This window comes from Manacus vitellinus, unplaced genomic scaffold (genome assembly GCF_001715985.3).
Source record: "Manacus vitellinus isolate BGI_N305 unplaced genomic scaffold, ASM171598v3 scaffold_3_pilon, whole genome shotgun sequence".
Lineage (NCBI taxonomy): Eukaryota > Metazoa > Chordata > Aves > Passeriformes > Pipridae > Manacus > Manacus vitellinus.
The window spans coordinates 16634119-16658400 of record NW_021940535.1 but is presented as its reverse complement, the minus strand read 5'-3'; the positions used below and the strand labels follow the sequence as shown (position 1 = coordinate 16658400).

The window sequence follows — 24282 nt, the reverse complement described above, 5'->3', positions numbered from 1 at the left end:
ACTGGGGCTGGACTAAGGGTTATCTTCACCTCCAGCTGCCCATCAGCCCAGGAGCAGGGAAGAAGCCTTTCTGCAGCAGTTGAGGATATAGGAGAATCTGGAATGTGGAAGGTGTGTGTGCTGGTCAGAGGAGCACAGCTTTGGTGCTTGGACAACACCACTAGCTGCTGATCAAACAGCAACACTCTGGCAGTAATCTGAGACACTTGAAATAGAGACCAGAAGTCAAATAAAAAGGAGCACACAGCCCTTTTTCTAAATGTTGAGTCCAAGGGGAGCTAGAAACCTATACCACTCTGCTTTTCTTGATAGTAACAATCTAGTACAGGTAGAAAGTTGCCACCAGTCCTGCTTTTATGCCCAGTTCTGCAGGCTGTCAGTCATGAAGCATGGCACTCTCACACTAAGGAGCACACAGATTGCTTTTATAACCTTCGAGTTTTTAATTTAATTCTCTAAGCGAGGGGTGAGAAGTGAGTGTATTGAACCAACGTGTATTCCCTTGAATTTCATTAGCTTTGCACTTGCGTACTGGTAGAAATGGTGGATGGAAAAAACTGTTCTGCAAGCGTGGCTTCTGTGTGCCTTTGGCTATGTGAGACTGTTTTAAAACAAGATTTTGTCTGTTGCTAAAAAGAGCAAAGAATTTTAAGTATAAGAGTGTGAAGTAAAGAAGACCTTACAGAGATACAATTAAAAAAAAAAAAATCTATTCAGATATTTGGCTTGCGTATCTGGCTCCTCTCGCTCTTCAGTATTGCAGCCTGAGTTTTCCAGAGGGATCCCCCCTCACACACACACTGTGTATTTTTACCTGTTAAAAAATGGGTTTGGAGAGGCATTTGCAATTATTTTTTTTATATCCATCTGCTCTTTAAAAAGAAAAAGTGTCCCTATCTGTAATAATTACCATACTTTGCATAGTTAATAGAAGTCTACTTAAAATAATGGGAGAATAGCACTCATATTAAATTCCCTGGGTCATTTGATTTAACAGTTGCATTTGGTGGGCAGTGACAAGTATAGCTCTGCCAATGGTGAGAATCAGCAAGCTGTTTAAATGTAACGGATTCCAAGAGTCCATCATAAATAGATCTGTTTTATTACTGTCATCCAGGTAAGAGAGAGTGCCGTAGTAATTTCTCTGGAGATGTCATACTTTATAGTATAATTGAGTGTAACTACAGTGCTTGTCCCTTGAGACTGGTATTATTTGTAAGTCTACAGCTGTGTTACATCCAGCCTTGTGATACAGGGAGGATAAAACAGAAAGTAATTTTGGCTCTGCAGACCCTTGCTGCGGGTTCATCTGGGTTGCTGGAAGTGAGGAGGTTTCACGTCTTGGCAGCATTTGGTCCTTTGTAAGTGCTGGGGTTGAAAGTTACGTGACTATTGTTCTGTGCCATTGCAGAGGAATATACATCTAAACCTATATATCTATATATAGATATATCTCCTGATGTTGGGACTGAACAGAAACATGTGCTGTGGTCCTCAGTGAACTTGCTGGAGCTGGAGTGCGTTGCTGCTTTTACTAAAGAGGCATCGAGAGTGTTCTTGATTAGGGCAGAGTGCCCCTGTGAGCCTTGTTTCCTTTGTAAAGTGGATTTTAAAGACAGTAGGGATTCTGCTACTGTGTATGTTTCCACGAGTACCTCATCCCGTATTGTTAATGTGGAGATAGAGCAGCCTGCAATGAAAAAACAAAAATGATGGAAAAAATGGGATCAATTTATGTGGCAAAAATGGCTGTTTAATTGGATTTCATAGCAAGGTTGGGCTTTTCCACTGATAAAGATGCCACTAGGGTGTATTACAGTATTGTTCCACCATATGTGCACTGGTGCATAGGCCTGAAAAACATGCGAGACTGCTCCTGGAAAAGACACCCAAAAAACCGCTTCAGTAAAATATTCAGGAAAAGTCATAGCATCTGCATCTTTTTCACAGCATGGATAGAGGAGATCCCCAGGCAAATTTAATCAGAGTTTCTGCTGTGCATTGTTTTAACCCCGTGTTTTATTGTTCAACCTCTACATTGATTTTTAGTTAGTTTTGGGGTTTAGATATTGAGAAATGTTGCTAAAAATTCTTTTTTTTTCTGTGACACTTGCATTGATGTTTGTTAACAGATAGAATGTTAAAACTCTTTGCATTTGTAGCATGTCAAAGATAATGTGTAAACCACATTAGCTCCAACGCTGAGGGATCTGGCACTCGGCATAATAAAACATCTGGTTATTTTGAATTTTATATTTTAGATTTTATATTTTATTAACTGCCCCTTCTCTTCAGTTTGCATAATAGTGAGTTAGATTTACATTTGTTAAGATGGCTGTGCATTACTCTTAATAGAAGACACGTCAAACTTCCCATCTCCAGCACTGCAGCATGATAAAGTAACCTCATATGATACTGATGAAGATTTCGTTCACACTTGCTGGTTTCATGCAACGTCTTTTTTTCCAGATGGATACCCTATTGTAAAATGATTTCCTGCTTTAGGCTCTGCTTTGTGTAGCTCTCTGCTATGCCATCTTTCTATGAACTGGATAAACTGCCTATTAAATTTAATTACAGCCTGAATGACTGCACATCTTGATCTTATTTTTTCTCCAATGTACTGTATTTCACCAAGGTCCTTGAGGATGAAATAAAATAAATCTGAGGGATGCATACTCCAGTAGCCAAAAGAAATGTTTCAAAGGGCATTACAATGACTGTTAACCCATTAGTTTTGGACCATTTTGAAGGCAATTCTTTAGGTTTAGCATTATAAAGACATTTTCTTCTATTTTTCCTTCTGTCATTTAAAAAAAACCAAAACAAAAGAGAGGATGTTTCCAGAATAAAAATTCAAATAGAAGTGATGAAATTAATTTATTATCCCTTAAAAAGAGGGGTAGCAGGAAAGAACACGTATTCTGCTTTGAACTGTTCAGTATGATTAGCATATATTTTTTGCAATTAGGGCATGATGTAAATATTACTGGCTTGAATCTCCACCCTGTTTCAAATTAGAGGGAATGGTGGGCTGGCAGTGCATTGGGGGCCCATCAGGACTTTCGTCTTTGCACCTGATGGTGGTGGTGTCTTGTGAAGGCAGCACTAGGAGGGGATCCAGAGCTTCACAGACAAACTGAGCTCAGTCCACATCCCCTCATCAACCTCTTCCAGCCCTGTGTCCTTCCTGTGAACCGAAGAAAACTGACAAGATGATGGCTTCCCTGGTTTCCAAGGAGGTGGACGTCCTCCCCGTCAGTGATAGTAGCAGGCTCACTGGAGATGTTTCCTCCAAGGAAGTGTGATCTGTGTAAATTGAATGCTTTTTGATGGCTATTTAATCTGCCATGTCTGTTAGACTTTTAGGTTGAGACTCTGCTCATTTAACTTTAATTTTAAAGTTAATTTAACATTTTAACTTCAACCAGCTAAGACTGAGGCAGCTGATCACATCAGCTTTGTCAGCAGCTGGGGAGAAAATCACTGTCTGAGGGGATTTTCCTTTGCCTGCCTCAAGCACCTATTTGGAGTAGGGGAGCCTTTTTTTGGTGGTGCCTCTCTTTCTTGGTTAGTCAACAGGGTCAGATAAGAGGTGGAAGGGAAGAAACTGCCTTTGGTTTTCTGTGGCTGCAACTCAACACCTTTTTCAGATTTGTTACCAGCATATTTTTACAGGTAAAACTCCTCTTGCAACGAAGAGGAGATTACCCAGAAGCTGAAGGCAATGTACACTAAATTTGGTGGCTCATGAAATAGGGAAAGGGGACATCATCATGCTGACTGCATCCTAAACAGCATCGGATCATATGCTGGCAAAATGGGAATATGCTGCACGCAAGGGCAGGAGGAGAGGAGCTTTGGGTATTTCAGAGCTCTGTTGTTACCTGTTCCTTGTCACTCTGTGGGAATCGTGGGTGGATCGGGATCAACTCACCAGGTCTCTTCATGACACTGGCTGTTGTTGGGCTAGTGTCAAATGGGTCACAGCAGCTTTTGAGTCAACTGGTTCTTGGCTGACACATTCAGCTTTTTCAAGGGTTAAGTGGTTATTCTGAATGTATGAAAATGTGAGTTTAATCACAAACTTAACATGAGTTTGCTATGCATCCTAGCAAACTTTTTTATTGAGATAGGTGAATATATAGAAACAGTCTCTGAAAGATGCCACTGGAATGTCCTCGTAACACTTCAAAACAGTGTCAGATGCACCATCAAATAAGCATATAGCATTTGTCAGCACACATGGGGTTTTTCTTAACATCGTGTAAAGAAATGCTCTGTAAGTCATGGGAGACCATAGCTTCAGAAAGCTGTTGCAGAGCCACAGAGCAGATAAATTAAGTAGAACTAATTTGGTAAGACCTTAAGTATGTGAAACTGTGTTCCAAATATTGTGCTGCTTTTTTCAGATGGGGACCCGATATTCTTCTTCCACTGTTCATTTATATTTTCTGGGGTACAACTGTAAATTGTCTTTCTCAATGCACTTATTATATAATGGCAAGGAAGAATAATGATGGTGGCATTTGGAAATGTTTAAGTTCGTTTGTATTCCATGTACAGATGACCTCTGCAATCATAAGTAACAGAGAAATATCCAAGGAATTTTCAGGCTATTAATCCAAGTTTAAAACCACCAACATCCCAACAGCAAGCTGCAGAAAATGCCTGGAATGTTAATAGAAAGTACTTCTGGAAGGAAAACTTGGTTGTTGTTTCCTTCCCTTGAAAGCCGTTTACTGAAAGAGACATGTTGATTTATGGTGCCTTCTGTCTGTCTTTACAGAACTCCAGTGCAGATCATCGAGTTCGACTGGACCTTGGGCTTTGGGACAAATTCAGTGAACTTGCAACAAAGTGCATTATTAAAATAGTGGAATTTGCAAAGCGATTGCCAGGCTTTACAAGTTTGACCATTGCAGACCAAATAACTCTACTTAAAGCAGCCTGCCTGGACATACTGGTAAGTATTTTTAACATCATTGTTCTCCTACTAATGTGTTTTCTATTCTTCTTTTTACTGTAATTGACAGGGAGAAGGGGCCAAATACTGCCCAGGCCTTGTGGTTGCAAAATTTAACTTACCAGGTAGTCAGGAGTGGACTCTAGCACACCTACAGAGCTGTGTTACATGGGATGAAATTGCTTTTCAGAATAAGTCCTTACAGTTCATGGGTCTCAGTAAAAAGGGCATGTTGTGGTACGTGGCAGTAACTTGTGCCAGCATGCCAGTGCTGCAGACAACTGCAAAAGTGGCCGCTGTAATAGGCTCAGTACAGATTTTAGCTAAATGTAGTTTAATTTTAAATAGGCAAACATACAACCTGCAGGAGGAAACTGTGCAGGTGAGCTGGGAGTTTTTCTCCAGACCTTGCCTTGCCACTATGTCAAGGCAAACTGTCTTCCTTTCCCTTTGTCTCCAGTTGTTTCTGTCGCACTGACCTTCAGAGAAGCCCTCTGGGATCTTAGCATTTCCTTATCAAGACCCTAGAGGTCTTGAGGCTTTTAGTGGTGAATATGCTTCTTATTATTGGCTGTAGCAATAACTTTCACAAAACAGTATTTTCAATGTAAACTTATTTTACATGTTTCCTTCTGACCACAAACCTTCAGGTCTTCATTAAGTCAAGTATGGCTAGCCAAGAAGCCCATTGTAGGATGGCTACTGTAGATACATTTTTGGCATGACACAGGAGTTTAAACTACAGAATTTGAAGTTGAAGCAATTAATCTTGGAATTTCTAAAAGTGCATTGCTTCAAACAGGATCATATTGTGGTGGATGTTAACTGCTGTGACCTTTTCCTCTTGTTTTGTCAAAAACTGTTTGGAAGAATCGCATCAAGAGAGGACATTGATGAAGGAGGAAGAGGGGTAGGAGAGGGGAAAGGATATTGTTGTTCGGCCTATAGAAGAAGGGAAGGTAGAGGTTACCCTGCCATGCTTGAGAGTCACCTCTTGTTGTTCTCGTCATCCAGGTGCTCATTCAGACTTGGCCATCTCACTGTTAATGAGAGTGGTCCCTCGGTGGGGCAGGGCCATTCGTTACCAATTGCACTGTATCACCAACTCTGCCCTGATCAGACACTGTTACGTTCCCCTTACACCAAAAGGCAGATGGTAATCAATAATCTGAGTGTATTCTGCCAGAGGTAGGGGAAAGGAAGAGCTTTGTGCTTTACTGTAACCAGTAACAAATAGTTAATACAGAAACTGCCCCAAAAAGGTAGGGAAGAGCCAAGATATAGCAAGAATCTGCACATCTAAACTCTTTACCCCTAAAACTTCAGCCTTGAAGCTGCTGCCCTCTGTTTGCTTGTGCTGTGCCCTGGCTCCATAGCTGCTGGGAAAAAAATACCCTAATTCTGTAATTGCTCAGGATTCTGCAAGCTCCTGGTGCTCTTTTTGGGATGAGTAGTGGGAGCTTGCCCTGGGAGCGTGCACAGCCCCTCTTGCACAGGGTCCCCTTAGCAGCTTCACTCAGTGCTTCCATCCCCAACACCAACTGGGCAGTACCAAATATTGAGGAGAGCCTTTCTGTTAGGGATTTTATCTGAAGTGCCTCGATAATAGCACTTCACAGCCTTTGATCAAAGTGATTAAAAAAAAGCCTAATTGCCAGAAAAGAGAGTGAAGCAGGTGATAAACAGTGACTTTATTTCAACTAATTAATGGATAGAAAAGGTTGATTCTTCAATACAGTTCACCCCTTTTACTTTGTGGCCATGTGGCAACCTTCAAGCTCTTGTTATAAACTTTATTGAGACCTGTCACTCCTGATCACCTGCTTGTTCTCCTTTTTATTTTTCACGAAGCCAGAGAAGGTGACACATCTGAATGAGCAGGGCATAGCGAGCGCCATAGCTGCCCGCAGCAGGGAGGAGCTGAGGCTTTTACAAAAACAGGAATAGATCCGACATGGTTGCTGCAAATAGTCCTAAGTTTCCTGTGTGACGTTTATGTAAACTTTATGTGTCTATTTTATGTGCTGCTTAAAAAGAAAATGGGATAATTACCATGACACAGTAATGTGTACTGCGTACACTGCCTGTGAAATGCTGTATCCATTAAACCCACATCACCTGTGCATAATCAGAATTGCAATGCCTCTCTCTATCTTTATTTAAGCTAAACTTCAGTACTGGAGCAGTGTTTTAATAGCACATATTTTCCCCCCAACAAGCCAGTTGTCCTAGTTATGAGTGTTTCAAATGTTTGTTTGGTTGTGCCTTGAGAGGCAGAGCGAGTGCTGTTTCCCCTCCTGCTGCAGGAGCACCCGCTCCCAGTGTTGGCCTGTGGGCTGCTGTGTGAGCACTGCCAAGCAGGGCCATGTGCCTCACCAGTGTGCACTCATGATCCTGATGCTGTGCAATTCCCTGGGTGTGTTCCCAGAGCTGCGGCACACAGGAGGATCAGCATGGAGCTCCCAGGTAGGGTGGCCAGGCTTCCCTGCCAGCAGAACCTTGTTTTCACTGTCCACCTGCCCTTAAGCACCAGCTATGGGGAGTCTTAAGCGTTTACAGACTGTGCTGAGGGCACTGCTCAGTTGTTTCCTGTGGCTGTGGATGCTTAAGCCCCTCTTAAACAGGCTGACAAGGGAAATGGTGCCAGAAGCTCAGTCAACTCTGCTGGGTATGTGCCAAAGAATTGTTTTATATACAAACAAACAAAAACTCTGGAAGGGAAATAACATCAAGGTTTGCAGGGCAGCTGGAGGCGCCAGTTGAGGATCGTGGAATTTATATCTGCTCTAGTTCCAAAAGTTTCAGGGATAAATATTACTAAAATTCAGTCAGTAACCCTCGTAAAAGCGAGTGCTTCTGTCTGCTGGTACACTGGCCCAGCAGCAATCAAGCATCCCCAGCCTCACTGAGCTCTGGCAAAATGAATGTGGAAAGGGTCCAGAGTCCAGCCTGTCTTAAATCCAATGGATAAAAACTGGAGAAGTCCTTGAATGCTAATCCTTAATGATGTAATTCTTGCTTTCTATTGTAAAACTCTATGTGTTAATGTTAGGAAGGCATTTGTGTGTGCAGAACAACCTGTGCTCATGGGGTTTGGCAGCACCATGGGGCATCATTGTTTCAGTCACCTGCCTGGTCTTCTCCCCTCAGGGAACTGTCCCAGCCAGCTAAGGCAGCTAATGTGTAACAACAGGATTTCTTAAAAAAAAAAAAAAAAGGGCCCAGCTTGCTTGCCTTACTTGATCTGTTTAAAATAAGTAACAATTCTGTGGTAGTAACAATTTTGTAAATGCAGCTTTCTGGGTGACTTTGGTTTTGTGCCTCTGGTAGGGTTTTTGTTTTGCACTTTACAGCTGGCTCACAGGAACCCCTAATGCTTTAATATCTAAATATTCCTTAAAACAAAGGATCCTTTAATCACAAGGATGAACCATATTTATGGTTGCAAGTGGCATTTGAGAGCAGAGTGACAACTAAAATACTTGGCTTCGTTACAAAATCTAAACAACATTGAGGACATTAGGAGTTCAGTTTAAAACGGAGAAAGATACCGTGCCTTCTTATTCTGAAGTGCTGATGTTTCCCATATGTTCTTCAGTGAATATGAGTTTGAAATCAGCTTCACTTTGACACTGGAAGTTTGCCCAAGAACAGTTTAGCAGCGAATCAGCAATATCCACGGCATTTTGCAGATTTTGATGAAGAACACAATTTAAAAAAAAAAAAAAAAAAGAAAAACACCATTCCAAATGATCTGTCTTAGAGTTTAATAACAGCGTGTTGTGGGATAATGTCAAAGGAATGCAGGGGAAACCTGAGACCCAATTGCTGCAGTCAAGCTAAGTGCACTGCTGAAAACACATAGTTGATCTTCAGCTATGCCAGTGCCCAGCAGAGCCACTCAGGGTACAAAGCATTTGGGGTACAAAGGCCTGAACTCTACCTTTTGCAAAAACCTGTCCTACTTGCTGCCTGAGCCTGGAAGTAGCTAAATGCCATGGGATCTCCATGTTATAATGATAAATTTTGCAAGGCTTGAGGTCCCTTTCTGTGCATGCGCACAGAGGCTGGCTCAAGGCTGAATAACCTAACCCCAAATTCATTCCTGATGAGGATCCAGCCTGGAAGTCTTTCTCTGCGTTAGCCCTGGGGAGGCAGTGATCTGGTAGCTCTTTGCTAAGGTCCCCTGGCATACACCCCCAAAAGAAGTGGGGCTTATGGCACTACGAGACAAGCACAGAGAGCTTGGCTGCAAGGGAGCCAGCAGCCTGTTGTATGGTGGGAGGCATACACTGGGCCTCTGGGTTGTTTGGGATCACCACTCCAGGGCACTCCAGTCCCTCTGGGCTGTGAGTATCTGGGCAGTGCAGTGCTGGCAGCTGGTGTCCAGACCTGCCATCTGAGGAGGATCTGGAGGATCTGTATTTGCCAGCCCTGCTTGGGCAGCTGCCGGGAAAGCTGCAGGCAGCCTTCGGAAAACACCACAGCATTGCCCAGTTTAGCTCCAAGTCCTGCTCTACTAATTTGTTGGGCTGGGAGTCCTGAGGGTATGGAGGGGAGAAGCTCTTGTTGCTAAGGCTCATCAATTAAAATAGCATTGGAATAAAAAGGGCTGCCTTTCCCCCTGACCAAGCTGAGGGAAAATCAGTACCAGGTAAGAAGTTCCTTGTTCTTCCAGAAGCTGGATACTTGATCACTGCCAGCCACACACCCTTACTGGAAGGCAGCTACTGTATGTGCAGGCCTCAGATAGAAAGAGATGCACTCCAGTTTCTCTTTCATGCCATTAGAGAAAGAAACTAAGTAATCTTGGTTTTCACAATAAATATGCAGTTTTCAATCCTCTCTTTTCTTGAAAACAATATATTCTCAATGTTTCTTCTTGCTATACAATCTTTTAATGATTTAAAAGGGCAACCCGCAGTGAACTTCAAGAGAGAGCACAGCCAGAGGTTACTGGCAGTGCCAAATGTGGTAAACATGCTGCCTCTTATTGACAGGGTGCCTTGCTTTATAATGTTAATTTTTGCTAATGATACTGAAATACACATTCGCTATTATATAAAACCTTTGGAGCAACCAGCAGCCTTTTAAGATTACTTATATTAGTGGGGAATTTGTGGTCACTGAAGAATTCAAGTGCTCTGTGTTTGTGCCTCTCTTGGTCATTGATTTAAGTAATGTCAAGAACTTACTCTAATTCAGGGGTAAGGAAATTATGTGAACCCACATAGAGTTTCAGAGATTCAATGTATACCCACAATGTGGACAAGATTATTGCTAGGATAGAAAATAGTTGAAGATCCTTCTGCAGAAGTACACCCTTACCAAGGAACCGAAGAAGAGAAATACAAGCTTCCCTATAGGTTTCTTACAGACAATGTTCTCCTCATTCTCCTCCCTGCTTATTTGGAGCGGTGTTGCCAGGCAAAGATGAAAGTGGGAGAACCAAGCCCAGACTGGTCAGCTGCCAAGTGCTGGGGCCTCTGACTCACAGCCTCGGCAGCTATAGGAATAATTAAGTTCTCCCAGTGCTCACTTACATTCATGTAAATCTTTTTTGTTGAATCTTTAAAACCAAGTAGGATGACTGTATGGGAAATAAATACAGTCAAGCCCTGAAAAAACACAGCTGTAGTCTTAGTTCAGCTAATCAGCTAGATTTCAGAAAGGTTTTAGTTTAGTTTAGTTTAGGGATAAGCCTTCTCCCACCTCTGATTGTTTTAAACATTAAGCATTGATATATATAACAGAAATATGTCAACATGATGGCCATCTCTTTTATTTGATCCTCAAGGCAGTGTTCATTAATTGCAGCTGTACAAATGATCCCATGCTGTAAAGAGTCTATCACAGGACACATCCTGGGTTTGCTCCAAGAGGCAAAAGCAGTTCATGCAGGCACTCACTCTCTCTGGCCACGCTGCCACCTCCGCTGTGACAGCACTCTTGGTGCTGCGGTTACCCCAGAGGCATTTACTAACAAACTGCAGAGCATCCTCGGTGTTTTATTCATGTGTTTTGCATTCCTCCCATGTCCAGTTAGAGGTGTGAATCCCCATCCTCCCCTCCAACGCTCTTTCATCTGGGGTCAGCACTGGGTGGTTGTTGGCATACAAGCAAACTTGCCAAAACCAACACTGCCTGGGCTTGGGCAGGAACGGGTGGCACTGTCAGCAGTGGGAAGACAGGCTTTGCACCAGGTAGGCAGGGCGTGCCACTGCCCGGGGCTCCAGAGGGGGAAGTGCCAGAGCCTGCAGGAGGGCTGGAGGCCAGTAGGCTGGTGAGGAGGTTTGGTGCTACAGCACATGGAAGTAACAACCACTATAAAAGAAGAAAAGCTGGGCCAACTCCTCTGGCTGGGCTGCCTGTAGTCCTGTGCGCTGCCACTGGGAGGTTCAAAATTTGATAATCTGTTCAGGTGTGAGTTCCCAGGCTGACAAGGCAAGCAGTGCTCCAAAGAGACTGTACCTGCAGCTACTGGGGAGATGGAAGGTTTTGCACAGCTCTCCAGGAAGCGCTCGGATGGGGTGGTGTTCCCATAGCAGTGTTTGCCTGTCTGCTCTCTCAGAAGAGGGAAAGGCACCCAAAGCACAAGTTATGTTCTGCCTCTTTTGGCAGCTCACAGCTGTCCATACTCACCACAAAGCAACATTGTCCTTGCCAAAGACACAACCCAGAGAAGCACTATCATGAAAAACTGGTCCCCAAAATTGATGAGATATGCCTGTGTTCGAAGAGGTGAGATACTTTTAAGATCTTGTTGGATCAGATCAGCAATGCAGTAGCATTTTATAATTAGGTGCAAGTGGCAGACTAATTAAAGAGCTGTTTAGGTGCATGTTATGGTAATGTTAGTGACCTGAGTGGTGAGAATTGCAATGAAGTTTTGATTATTTCATAACTAGAGGGAAATTTCTGTTCTTAAATTTCTGTTACTAAAAAATCCCCATAGTCTATAGAGTATATTTAAGTTGTACCAGACAAGTTTTGTGCTACCAGAACTGAACAAACTGGTGTTTGATTTCAGATTGTTTTGATGTGACCAAGTACTGCAGTTCCGTGGAGTCATTTGCTGCATCGAGAAAATGCAACAAACCTCTCATGGATTAAATTCTTCAGATTTCATTTTTCTGTTTTATCCTTCCACAGATCCTTAGAATTTGCACAAGATACACACCAGAACAAGACACCATGACCTTTTCAGATGGCCTTACCCTAAACCGAACTCAGATGCACAATGCCGGATTTGGCCCGCTGACTGATCTCGTGTTCACCTTTGCCAATCAGCTCCTGCCTTTGGAAATGGATGATACAGAAACGGGTCTCCTTAGTGCCATCTGCTTAATCTGTGGAGGTATCATACAGCATAAACTCAGATGCATTTGAAAAGGACAGACATGATAAGATGATCTTCATATATGTTTTACACTTTTTGCTTTCCTTTACTTAAACATGTATATATATTTGTAATATATTATATAAGCTACTTAATGCCAAAGGCTTGTTTTCTGCTGGTGATAGTTATTTGTTTTGTTATTGATACTTTAAAAAAATGAATTGAATCATTCTGTCAACCAGTCCTATTATTTGCCTGACAAAGGACACTGAGGTATCTCACAGAATGGTTAGGGTTGGAAGGGACTTCTGGAGTTCACCTGGTCCTGCTGCATTTTTTGCTAAGTGGTATGTGGGTACCTGTATGAATGAGCTTTCTTAGAGCAAGATGCCTAATAACACAGCTTTTACTCATAAATATAATTGTATGCCTTTGCGTTAGTTACACTTACATGGGTGTCGTTGGTGATAACTTTCTTTAGAAAAATAATGTATTATACTTCCAAATTGAGGCTGATTACAACTCAAAAAAATTATGGTTTTAAAATACAAAAAGCGAAGTCTCAAATAATTTTCAAAATCCTCTGTAAGTTTCTGTTAGTTTAGCCACCTGATCTCTCTCCTCCTTTGCAAAATTTGGACTAGCAATAGAAGCACACCTTGTCTAGTTGCACCATTTTGTTGAAATACAAACCGGGTGCTACTAGTGAACGTTTAAAAAACAACACTTTGTTGGCAGCGGCCCTTTAGTACAAAATCATTTCAATTTTATGCGTCTCTAACTGTAACCCATCAAAAGCATTGATGGGCTCCAAGATGTCAGTGATATGTGACTGGTGCATCCTGGTTTAGGGGGGACGTTTGTTGTCACTCAAGCCAGCACTGCCATCTGCTGATACCAGATGGTAACTCACTTTATCGTAGCAGTGATAACAAAAATTAGCTGTAATCTCTATGTATACCTGGGTAGCTAATCAATTTATCAAACACATATAGAATTAATCCCAAAATATTTTTTGCAGCAGGGTGTTTTCCCCTTGCAGAGGAAGGTACAAGAGCAAATTGGTAATTCTTGTTTCAGAAAGCCGTGGTTTATCCTTTTCCTACGGAATGCTCACTGCAGAGTGTAGTTCAAGAACATGGAGGAGCCTCTGTGATTTGCAGTTTGTTTAAAAAAATAAATACTTAAAATCAAATGAGTGATATGACACTTTTCTACAGATCGCCAGGACCTTGAAGAACCAATGAAAGTGGATAAGCTTCAGGAACCCTTGCTTGAAGCACTGAAAATTTATATCCGAAAGAGACGACCCAACAAGCCTCATATGTTCCCAAAGATCTTAATGAAAATCACAGATCTTCGCAGCATCAGTGCAAAAGGTACAGTGCCTCCTAATAACTCAGCAGGAGTGGCCCCCTTGCATTTCAAAGGAAACTGTCCTAGAGACCCGGGTTGCTATTTTTTTTTTACTACAACTGAGACAGGTCCTTGTGACATTTCTCTTCCTGTCTCTTTTATGTAACTCCCGCCTTTACATTGGTTCTACTTGAAACATACATCCATGGTGCTGTGTTCTTCACCTGACAGTGAAAATGATGTTGTAGGTGTCAGTAGGTTACCAAATCATTAGCATGAACTCTTTGTTAGTCATTTTAAGATAAAACCATGAATGAAACCTTTATTAATGTTTACAGGGGGGTTCGGATCAACATGCACTTTGTATCGCTGGTGGCTTTCTAAAAAAAAGTTTGGTTACAGACTGCAGAAAACACTTGTGCAACCAAAATTCCCCTAAACTGTGGTTTGAGGTATTGAAGATTTAGAACTGATTTGATCCAGGATTTCGGAGATTCAACCCCCTAATCCAAACTAACCACACCTAAATGTGGATCTAACGTTTTGTGTAGTCTTGTATGTGATTGATTGATCCTGTGAAACACACACAGTCTAAGTGCTGTCACATACATTCTGCGTTATTCACAATCTGAATACGGAGGGTAAAGCGTAACAATCCTTGTTTTTATGGTGGCTGATGCAGTTCCACAACAGATTTGCCACCCCTGCTAGATAAGCAAGCACACAAACTTGTATGTACAGGTACCTGCATAGCTATATGCTGGATTTGAAAAGATTACTGATTTCATTTCATATGGTGTGGGGGAAAACTTCAGGGGAAAAAAAACCCCAGTAGTCAATTCATTCAACTAAACAGACTTCTTTTACATTGAAACATAACTGTTCCACTTTAAACAATACATATCCGAGTTAAAAGATTAAGTTATAGGTATGTTTATAAAAACAAGTGAGCAATTTAATTGGATTGATTAGAACCAAAAGAAGTAACTGGGAAGGGAAACACCAGAGCTGGACGCAAAAGTATCCTGAAAAGGAACCACTTACCAGGTTATCTAAAGCTTGCAGTTTACCCTTAAGTAAAGCAAGCTCTATCCAACTGAATCTATAAACTTAGAGCAGTACTGAGCTATAAAAATATTTAGGGGAGCCCTTTCATTCTGCTGTTCTTGCGTGTGGGAAATCCATTTCCACTTTCCTGCTTCTTCACCAGAGCCTCAAGAACACTACTCTTGTGTCTTTATATTCAATTCACAAGAAAGGCTTCTTTTCATTCTGACATAAGTATTTAACTTTAATTATATCATTAATGTTTTATAGTAGAACTAAATCATACCAAAGGATGGTGATGTCCTGGAGGGGTGGGTATGTCTTGAGTTTCATTTGAAAAGATGTACATTAGATGATAATGCCTTTGGATGGTACATGATCCCTGAAAGCAATTACCAAAGAAAGCGTGAATCTAAAAGACTGAGAATGTCTCCTTATCCTGGTGTTCCTGACACAACTGCCTTCTTCTGTGGCTTTAGAGGTATTGTAACTAAAGGATGAAGTGTTTGTGGGACTGAAGCAAGGCAGTTCTGAGTTCTTCTCATCTTCTGAGTTCTCTTATCCCCAAATTAAATTGGAAGTCTGCAACACCTGAAAAATTTCTCTGGCTCTACACTGGAATGACCACACAAACACCTTACTGCACCTGACATAACAGCAGAAAGCAGATGTTTAACACAGCCAAAATCAGTTCATCAGCACTGCTCTGGTTGGTTGTCAGAGAAGCTCTCAGCATCATTCTGCATTAATTTCTTTCCCATTACAGAGCTTGTCTCTTTGTTCCTAACAGTTCCTCAAGAGACTTTTAAATCAGCATTAATTTGGAAAGTTGGTCGTTGCCTTTGTAAATGATTTTTTTGATGCTCCCCATTTAAAGCATGAACGTAAGTGCTCCCTTGCAGTCTGGAGTGACCAGTGTGCTCTCCAGCGTGTACATTACAACAGCCATGGATAAGTAGAGTATTTTCAAAGGTTGTCTCTTCTGGAATGGTTCTCCAATAACCAGACTACTTTCTCTTTAATTATTTTTGGTTCTTCATGCCTTCTTGTTTGAAAAGTTCAGGTTCCTCCTCCATTAGATTAAATTTTAAGATGATCAAGAGTCCTATGCAACACAAATGCTGTGGTTTATGGCCATAAATTGCTTGATGTCCTGATAAGAAAATTCTTTTCCCCATCAGTAGCAAAATACTGATGGGAAAGTAAAGAACATTCATGCCTCAGTGTGGAACCAAATCTTTGCTATACATCACTTTATTTGAAGTGTAATTTCCAAATGCTCCTGTCCTCTCTGCGCAGTAGCTGAATGGTGATTAACATTGCTTTGGCCTAGTGGTGTAGAGCAATCGGCCCAGCTGAACCCTCCTGCCTTACACATCAGGTTTTTCCCAGAACAGCATTTATTTTTCCTGAGAAGTTTTGTCCATCCAGCATTTAGGGATTCTGATGGTTGCATAACTTCTTCATCCCTGCACAGTTCCCTCAGTGCTGCCTGCCCAGTGTCAGGCAGGCTCTCAGCTGTTTTTAAAATGGAGGCTGTGCCGTGAGGGAACAGAGCAGTGTCTGCCTGTTCACACAGGATCCCATTTGCCTGTCCTTTTCAAGAACACATCATAGGAGCATCAGGCACTATTATGAGACTTTGTGTTGGTTTTCTTTCTCCCTAAACTAGTAGTTGTTGGCTCACAGGCTGAGTAGTCAGGATTGATGTAGTAATTTTGTATAATCCTATGTGCACTCACCTGCAAAGCACCTCTGCGTACAAGTGGCTGTTGTTACACGTGAGAAGGCCAAACACCAAACAGCTTCAGCTAAGGCAGATGTGAGCAATACTGGTGTTTCTGCATACTTTGGTGGCTAATTAGCACAAGGCAAGATGCCTGAAGAATACAGAAAATCAGCTTCCCTCCCAAAAAAGTATCCTTTTGCCTGAATTTGTTCTTTTATAAAGTAATGGTTTGTTAAATTCTGTATCTTATTTCACAGTTTTCTCTATGGGAAAGACATGTTCTGACTTAGATCACAATAGTTCTCTTGCCAGATTCACTTCACCTATTTAACACCAGCCAGAACTTTTGTCATTCTACAGTCTTAGCCGACACAGTACAGATCAAAAACTAAACGTTATTCCACTTTATAAAGACATCTATATGATCACAGTGTAATTTAATTTTTCAGTATAATTTAATGCCATTTTGGTTCCTTCTATGAAAGTAAGCAACTCATCCAATTAACCTGTATTGAAGCATCAGTTGCTATGTAATAATTTTGAATTGTACTGAACGAAGCAATTCACTTACATACTTCTGTATGCAAGAACTATAGAAGGAGATACGAAAGACATTAAAATTATATAACCTGAAATTACTACTGCAATGCTAACGAAAATGAAATTTTATGAATCATACTCATGGAAAGTGTTTTCTTTTTAAAGGTGCAGAACGTGTCATTACATTGAAAATGGAAATTCCTGGATCCATGCCACCTCTTATTCAGGAAATGTTGGAAAACTCTGAAGGACATGAACCACTGACACCAACCTCAAATGGAAATACTGCAGAACACAGTCCCAGTATCTCACCTAGTTCAGTGGATAACAGCAGTGTCAGTCAATCCCCTATGGTGGAATAAGACATTTTCCAGCTACTTCAGACATTCCTAATACCTTATGTACAGGGATGAAAAGCAAGAAAAACATTTTTACTGCTGCTTAGTTTCTGGACTTAATATATATCTATATATGTGTATATATATATAGATAAACTCAACAAGGACCAAGAAATTTTCATATGTATCGATATATATACTCCTTGCTGTTTAAACTCTTAAAATAGAAAATGCAAACTTTTGAAACTCTAAATCAGCCATTTCATGCAAAAAATAGTTAAGCTTGTTTTCTCCTCTGAACATTCAATATTGCATGGTGACAAGACAGATCTCAAACTTAAAATTCTGGTTGCATTTCTGATGACTTTGTACATACAAATGTATGGCTGTACTCTCCATACTGGATGTTTGGTGCTTTCCTTTTGTCTGTCATACCTAAGATGATCAAGACACCAACACACGAAATGGACTACTGTACACATCCAGAGAAGGAAGTTTAAAGGACCGTCTGATTGAGTTTAAATATGAAAACTTGTCTTTGATGTCCTCAGTTTGCATCTCCTTCCTTGTAAAAAGTATACAAAACTTCACTGCCCCAGCAGAAGAGATACCGGTATCAGCATTAACTGCCAGATCAGTTATTCAGATGTCATTTGTTCCACTGTTAATGTCACTTTAAATTCTAAAGAAGTGGTTTCTTAGCTGGCTGGTGATCTAGCTACACAATTAACAGCTCCATTTCTACAGCAGTGCTAGCCTCCAAGGCAGAAACACTTTTCAGTGTTACCATGTTTTTGTTTACTTGTTCACAAGCCATTAGGGAAACTTCATGGGATGATAACCAGCAGACTCATTTACAGCTTTTGAATCGCTGAGTCTAGGGTATTTCCTTAAGAATCAACTGCCAGGAATCAGCTGGGTTATCCAGCCTTCCAGGTGCTAGGGAAGTACAGCTAAGACTTCCAGAAACACAAGGAGAGAATCTGCCACCTTGGCCTTGTTAAATCACCATGAAGCAGAGTGAAAACTGTGGTAGAATGGTTAACAGATTTAAAGTGTCAGTTTCTTAGGTTTCATTTAAAGCACTAGTGGAATTTTTTTTTTATATATTCTAGCAAGTCTGTGATGTACTTTCACTGGCTCTGTTTGTACATTGAGATTGTTTAACAATGCTTTCTATGTTCATATACTGTTTACCTTTTTCCATGGAGTCTTCTGGCAAAGAATAAAATATATTTATTTTAAAAACTGTGTAGAAGTAGTCCCTGTAGTCCACACACACACACACACACGATAGTTTTCCATTTTTTAATGTTTAAACTTCATTTCAAAAAGCAGGTTTGCTGTTTGCAACCATGACAATTAAAATGTGCTTTAGCACAGCTGTCTAGAACATCTCTACAAGCCAGTCAGACAAATACATGACATTTCAATGAGTAAAAAAGAGCATAAAACTGTAGGTGTAAGAACAAAATGTTAAAATGCCTACACACAATAATAAAAACCATCAATTACATTATCACATAAAATAAGTCAAATGTACAAAAGTTTGCGACAGAGGGGACAAAAGGACAACACAAGATATTTGTTGGAAAACATTTGTGTGCTCTTTGGGCACTTAATTAAACATATCAAAATCATCATCTTCATCAGACTCTGCAAAATATTTAACTTCTTTCCTAGCCCGGCCCGTCCGTGGCTTTGGGGCAGTTTCGGAGGCAAAGCCTGACTGAAAGATTTCCACATCAGAATCCTGGTCAAAAGCAGCCTTTTTGGATTTCTTAAGAAAAGAAAAGACAAATCAGTTGTGATGCTGTGTATGTTTTTCCTTTTAATTTTCAGAATTGAAGGAAACCTCTCTAATACCTCATTTCTAACCACACCTACACCCCCATTACCATATTAGCAATTTATAATAAGATGCTCCTTTTATGTAAAGTAATACATTAGGTTCTTTTTACAAGGAGAAGAGAGCACAGAGGAAACTTACCTTGCTTGGTGTGGACTTGGGTGTTTTCTTCCCAGGGTTGTATTCACCTTCATTTTCTGAACCAGATGCTTTCCTTTTCTTTGCCCCTCTACCTTTTCCTAGGTGAGAGATTACGAGTTAACTTTTTCTTTTTTTTTTTTCCTAATAAACTTCAGACTTCCTCAAACTTAAAAGAACCCTAGTGAAGTTACTTTAGTATATCTACATGTTAAAGTTCAAATCCAACTGAAGCTTCTTCACAACAGCAGTAAAATACAATATCTTTTCTGTTTTAAATCCTTTATACTTCTTTCATAGTTACCCTGACAATTCAAGCTGTCGGTTCAAGACAGGGACAGACTTCATGACATCAGATAACTTCTAGACTGCTGAAGTATTATAAGTCCTTGATCACCTTCTGTACTCATTACACAGCATTAATTCATGTTTAGTATTTAGTACATTTCCTCTAACCTCAACCAGCAACACTGACACATCCTTTACAGACTCCTCCGATTACACCACTCAGTGTGCTGTGGTGTGAGGACTCTCAGAAATGGGATACCAAAGAACTGGTTTAAAAAACCAGAAATTGCTACTTAGGAGAATTTTACCGTCTTGGAAAAAAAATGAGATCAAAGAAAATAACTAGTATCCAGTAGAACTGAAAAGGAATGGGGGGTGTGGAGCTATTAAGTGCATTTCCAACAGTGAAGATTAGATAAAAAAGTTCACACATTGTTTCCCAAGAAGTCAATACACTGTATTTGTCAGAAAAAAGGCTCATGGCTGAGTAATCTACTTGTGATCAGTTTACTAATAACTCAGTGTGGTTCTAATAATAATTGTGAACCTTGTGCTACAGGGGGCACAGATGTGACTCTTACCTTTGGGTGCTGCAGTCTTCTTTGGAATGCCGAATTCTGAATCTGAATCAGAGTTTACAGTTTCCACCTTCTTGGCCTTGGGAGCTCTTTTAGGTTTAGGGGGTGCATCTAGTTTTGCTGTTAGAAGTTAGAAATACTAAATACGTTAAATTCACATATTGGTTAGAAGCATTAAATTGTGTTAGATACTCCAATTACAGCATAAATGGCAGACATTATAACAAGATGAGCAGTTTCTGCACTCAGGGAAAACATACTTCAGTTTTTACGCTAAAACTTCGTGGAAAAAACAGGAAGTTTCCTGTGTCATGGTTTGAGATATATTGGTGCATTCAGTAAATTCCAGTGTTCTTCATTGAATACTTTTTCATCTTGTTGATCACAAAAGAGGTTACTAGCAGCTAAAGCAGCAACAGAAGTTCTCCAGGTTGGACACTTTGAACATATCTGGATACATTACAGTGTTTACAGATACAAGTGTTTGTGACATTTTCACCTTCAGGGTGGTATAACTGCTGGACAGCTTTCTCCAGGATTACTGCAAGAGTTTGGGAGATAGTGCATCTGGCTCTGTGACATAGTTTTCTGTCAATCTCAGTGAAAAGAAACTTCAGAAAAAGCAGAAAGAACAGGAAGGGGACATATCCATGCATTTCTTACAGAATTTCATTTAGTGGTACACATCTAGTCTTGCTGTCTTTAAAAGATGACCACTGGAATGTTCACACAGTGGGTGTTAAGGGATAGAATCATAGAATCATTTAGGTCAGAAAAGACCCTTAAGATCATCAGATAATGTGTTCTATAGGCTTGCAGATGAGTAAGTCTTTTGCAGAAACCTCAGATACTCTACTGACCTACACTCTTATCAGCCACAAATACCTCAAATAGACACATGTAAAAACTCTAGATATTAGGAATGTGGACATTTGTGAGACTCAAGTTTGCATTTATAGTATCGCTAGAGGAATGTGTTTGGAGAACAAGAGAGCATCTCCACAAGCTTTTTGGCTATGATGCCTTGATCTGCCCATTGAAGAGTCACTGCAAAATGTCTTTTCAGCTTTTCATGATAATACCTACTGGGCAGTCCACATATCAGGTCCTGCCAACAAAAAAAATAAGATCACCTTTGGCATCATGGATGGGGAATAAAATGGTGTTGGTTATGGTAGTATTTCAGAAAAGATTTGTGGAAGGAAGCAACAATGCTCAGGAACCACAGTTGAAAGCAGCTTGAAATAGGTCTCTCTAGGTAGCTCAGCTGGGAAATAACACCTGTATTAGCATAAAGCAAAACTAAGTCAGTCGCAAAGACCTACCACTAAGCCTGAAAAAAGTACACAACTAAAAGCAGGAGAAATACTTTCTAGGAGCATCACCAAAAGTAAGTAGCTAGTGATCAGTAAAGGAGGGGGAAGTCCTACCTGAAGATATATGATTTTGGGTCCCATTAGGCAAATGCTTCATACAGGAAAAGCTTTACCAGCGTAAGAAATGTAGACTAAGGGGCAGGGAAGAGAAAGATTCAGAAGTTTCATCAACTGGAAGATGATGAGCAGAAATTGTGACTGAGAGGACCTTAGTAGAAGGGATACATTTTAGATCTAGGTGACATTCAGCATCAGGAGCTGAGGTTGAGACACTCTCCTACAGGATTATGTGTGCTTTGGCCAAGTAAATGTAGTGCCTCACACAGTTTCTCATGCTGTTCATGTGAAACCTGCATACCAAATGCAAGCCAAGGATGCTCTATTGACAAGTACTCCCCAGCACATATACCATGAGATGTAACTATCTTCAGCTGGCTCTGAGTTCTCAAGTTTGTTAACCAATGTTAGAAAAGGAGCAGACTTCTCACTGGTAAACAAGGAACTGGGAGAAGGAAATAACTGGGGAATGAAAGACACATGCCACACTGCCATAAACACTAGATTTTGTTCTTCCCTTGAAAGAGAGCCTATTATCACTGTTTAACTCCTGTGAAGTCTACTCCTGTGAAGTCTACTTGCAGAAGACCAAGTTGAAGGGACAGCAAGCCTCTTAATTGTTAGCTGGTGCCTAAAAGAATAGTCTCCAAGGCTTCCAGAACACTTATTTCCCTCTGTACTAAATATAGGGGGTTCTCATCTGCTATCTTAAATTATATACTTAATGCCTGCACAAGTGTGAAGGATCTCTGACAGCAACTAGACTGCAATCAGCTCAGCCAAGCTCTCCCCTAGATACCATGACATGAAACCAAAGTCTGCAGTACAATCAATGTACACAGGCCCTCAAGAAGCCCAAGTTTTTGGCAGGAAGTCCAGGTATGTCTGGTATATCAGTCCTACAGCTGATGCAAAGAGTATGTCTCATTGCTAGGATCTCAACAGCTGGGCTGTTCAAGGGGAACAGCTGCTTATAATCATGAGTAAGGCTGTTTGTCAGATTTTCCTTAGGCTTACTATAAAGCACGAGAACCTCTAAATACCACACAGGCCTCTAAACAATCATGGAAAGCAAGCTCAGCAGTCTATTCATCCTCTCTAGTGAACACCAAAAATCAAGAGATTTCATCCCAAAGTCCAAAAAGAAGCTGAATTCATACCTATTCTTTTATTTCTTCTCATTGAGAAGGGAATGTGGCTGTACAGATAGCAAGGCACAACAAATGTTTCAGCTTTCCATCCTTAGAAATCCAAGCTCTGAAGTCACAGAAAATCAATTGTTCCATTGCTTCAGCCACACAATAGACTTTCCCAGTGTGAGAGTGAGTGGATGAAATATTACATTACCAGAAAATGGATTTTGAGGAGGCTGTTGCCAAGTCCATGACGATGGACTTAGATTCAAAGAGACTACTAAAAGGATACCAGATGGCCAATGAACTAAGCCTGCTAGTTATCACTGCACTGTTGACTGTGATGATGAAACTCTGTTCATATCTAATCTGGGCTGAAGAGATGAAAACTGGTGAAAGCAACCTGTGTTACTGTCATGTGCTGAGAGGGAGACTATTCCAAAGGCTACTCTGAAAGCAAAAATTTAACTTTTGCTTGAAAGAGAGCCTGTTTATATGTATTTTGTGAGCATAAAGGTTAATGACCAACTCAGAAACAGATCACAGCTGTATTTTAGGGTTTCAAGTTAGGCTAATGACAACTCATCACATCAAGGCCTTCAAAAAACAGAGAGGGAGAAGGAGATTGAATGGTCAATTGTATCCATGACTAGTTTCAGCATGCACAGTTCTCTCTTGTATTTACTGCAGTACAGAACTTTGATATAAAAACCTACTCTATTAGAGATCAGCTATTTCTGTAAACAATTTTTATTCACCATAGTATAGAACTTTACCAACTGAAAGTGTTTGAGAAGCATTCAGGCATTCACTGATTCAAAGTGTTTATGAATTAAATTAGACACAATGTATCAAGAGAAATTAGAAATAGGGAAAGGAAGCAACTGGGGAGAGGATGAAAAGATGTTGCAGTTCACTGGTACATAAAATATAACACAAGATATTTTTTCCTCATTTTTAAGAGAGTAAGCAAACTATTCTAAATGGCTGCTTTCTTGCAAATGTCCTTGAGGTACCTTTTTTGGAAAAAATTAATACATTAAGTTCAGATGCAAGTCAGTCAAAAGAAGTTTTAAAAAACAAGGGCCACGGTATCACAGGGAGAAAAAATGCTTTTGAAGGACAGAAGATTGAGCAGCAAGAAAAAAAGAAAATTATCTGAGAGACGGAGGAAAAAAGGCAAAGATCTGAAAGCAACAAAATCACTGGTCAATCAAGTGGTAAGAACTATATTTTATAACCTATTTAAATAACTACTAGGTAAGCAAAACCCTTATTTTTGCCATTAATTATGGCAGTATCTATCATAACCTTTAACACATTTAAAACAAGTGTAAGTCTTCTTGTTGAAAGTAGAGCTAAAAACTCATAAACTAGTATTACTCAAGGTAGGCAGGGCAAAAAAAACCCTTATTCCTACAAACACTCAAGCACAACCACAGAAACAAATCCAAATAATAAACACACTCTTCTTGGAATTGTCCTTAATTCCGCAATGTAAGATTGTGCAAGATGCCAGTTCTAAAAGTAATAATTCAAAGAATTTAT

The 24282-nt window shown here is 40.5% G+C and overlaps 2 protein-coding genes across 7 annotated transcripts in view; one reads left to right on the top strand and one right to left on the bottom strand.

Annotated features, from left to right (window-relative positions):
• RARB (retinoic acid receptor beta) overlaps positions 1-18563 on the top strand; it is a 320609-nt gene extending 302046 nt beyond the window's left edge. For all 5 annotated transcript variants that reach the window (XM_018075372.2, XM_008923724.3, XM_025895420.2 and 2 more), the window contains 4 exons: positions 4790-4966; positions 12119-12323; positions 13526-13684; positions 17143-18563. In XM_018075372.2, coding sequence (XP_017930861.1) covers positions 4790-4966; positions 12119-12323; positions 13526-13684; positions 17143-17339 — 738 coding nt within the window. In that variant the 3' untranslated portion in view covers positions 17340-18563. The remainder of the gene's footprint in view (positions 1-4789; positions 4967-12118; positions 12324-13525; positions 13685-17142) is intronic.
• Positions 18564-18609: 46 nt separating this feature from the next.
• TOP2B (DNA topoisomerase II beta) overlaps positions 18610-24282 on the bottom strand; it is a 64540-nt gene continuing 58867 nt past the window's right edge. For both annotated transcript variants that reach the window (XM_018075369.2, XM_018075370.2), the window contains 3 exons: positions 20172-20288; positions 19306-19403; positions 18610-19095 (listed from right to left, as the gene is read on the bottom strand). In XM_018075369.2, coding sequence (XP_017930858.1) covers positions 18934-19095; positions 19306-19403; positions 20172-20288 — 377 coding nt within the window. In that variant the 3' untranslated portion in view covers positions 18610-18933. The remainder of the gene's footprint in view (positions 19096-19305; positions 19404-20171; positions 20289-24282) is intronic.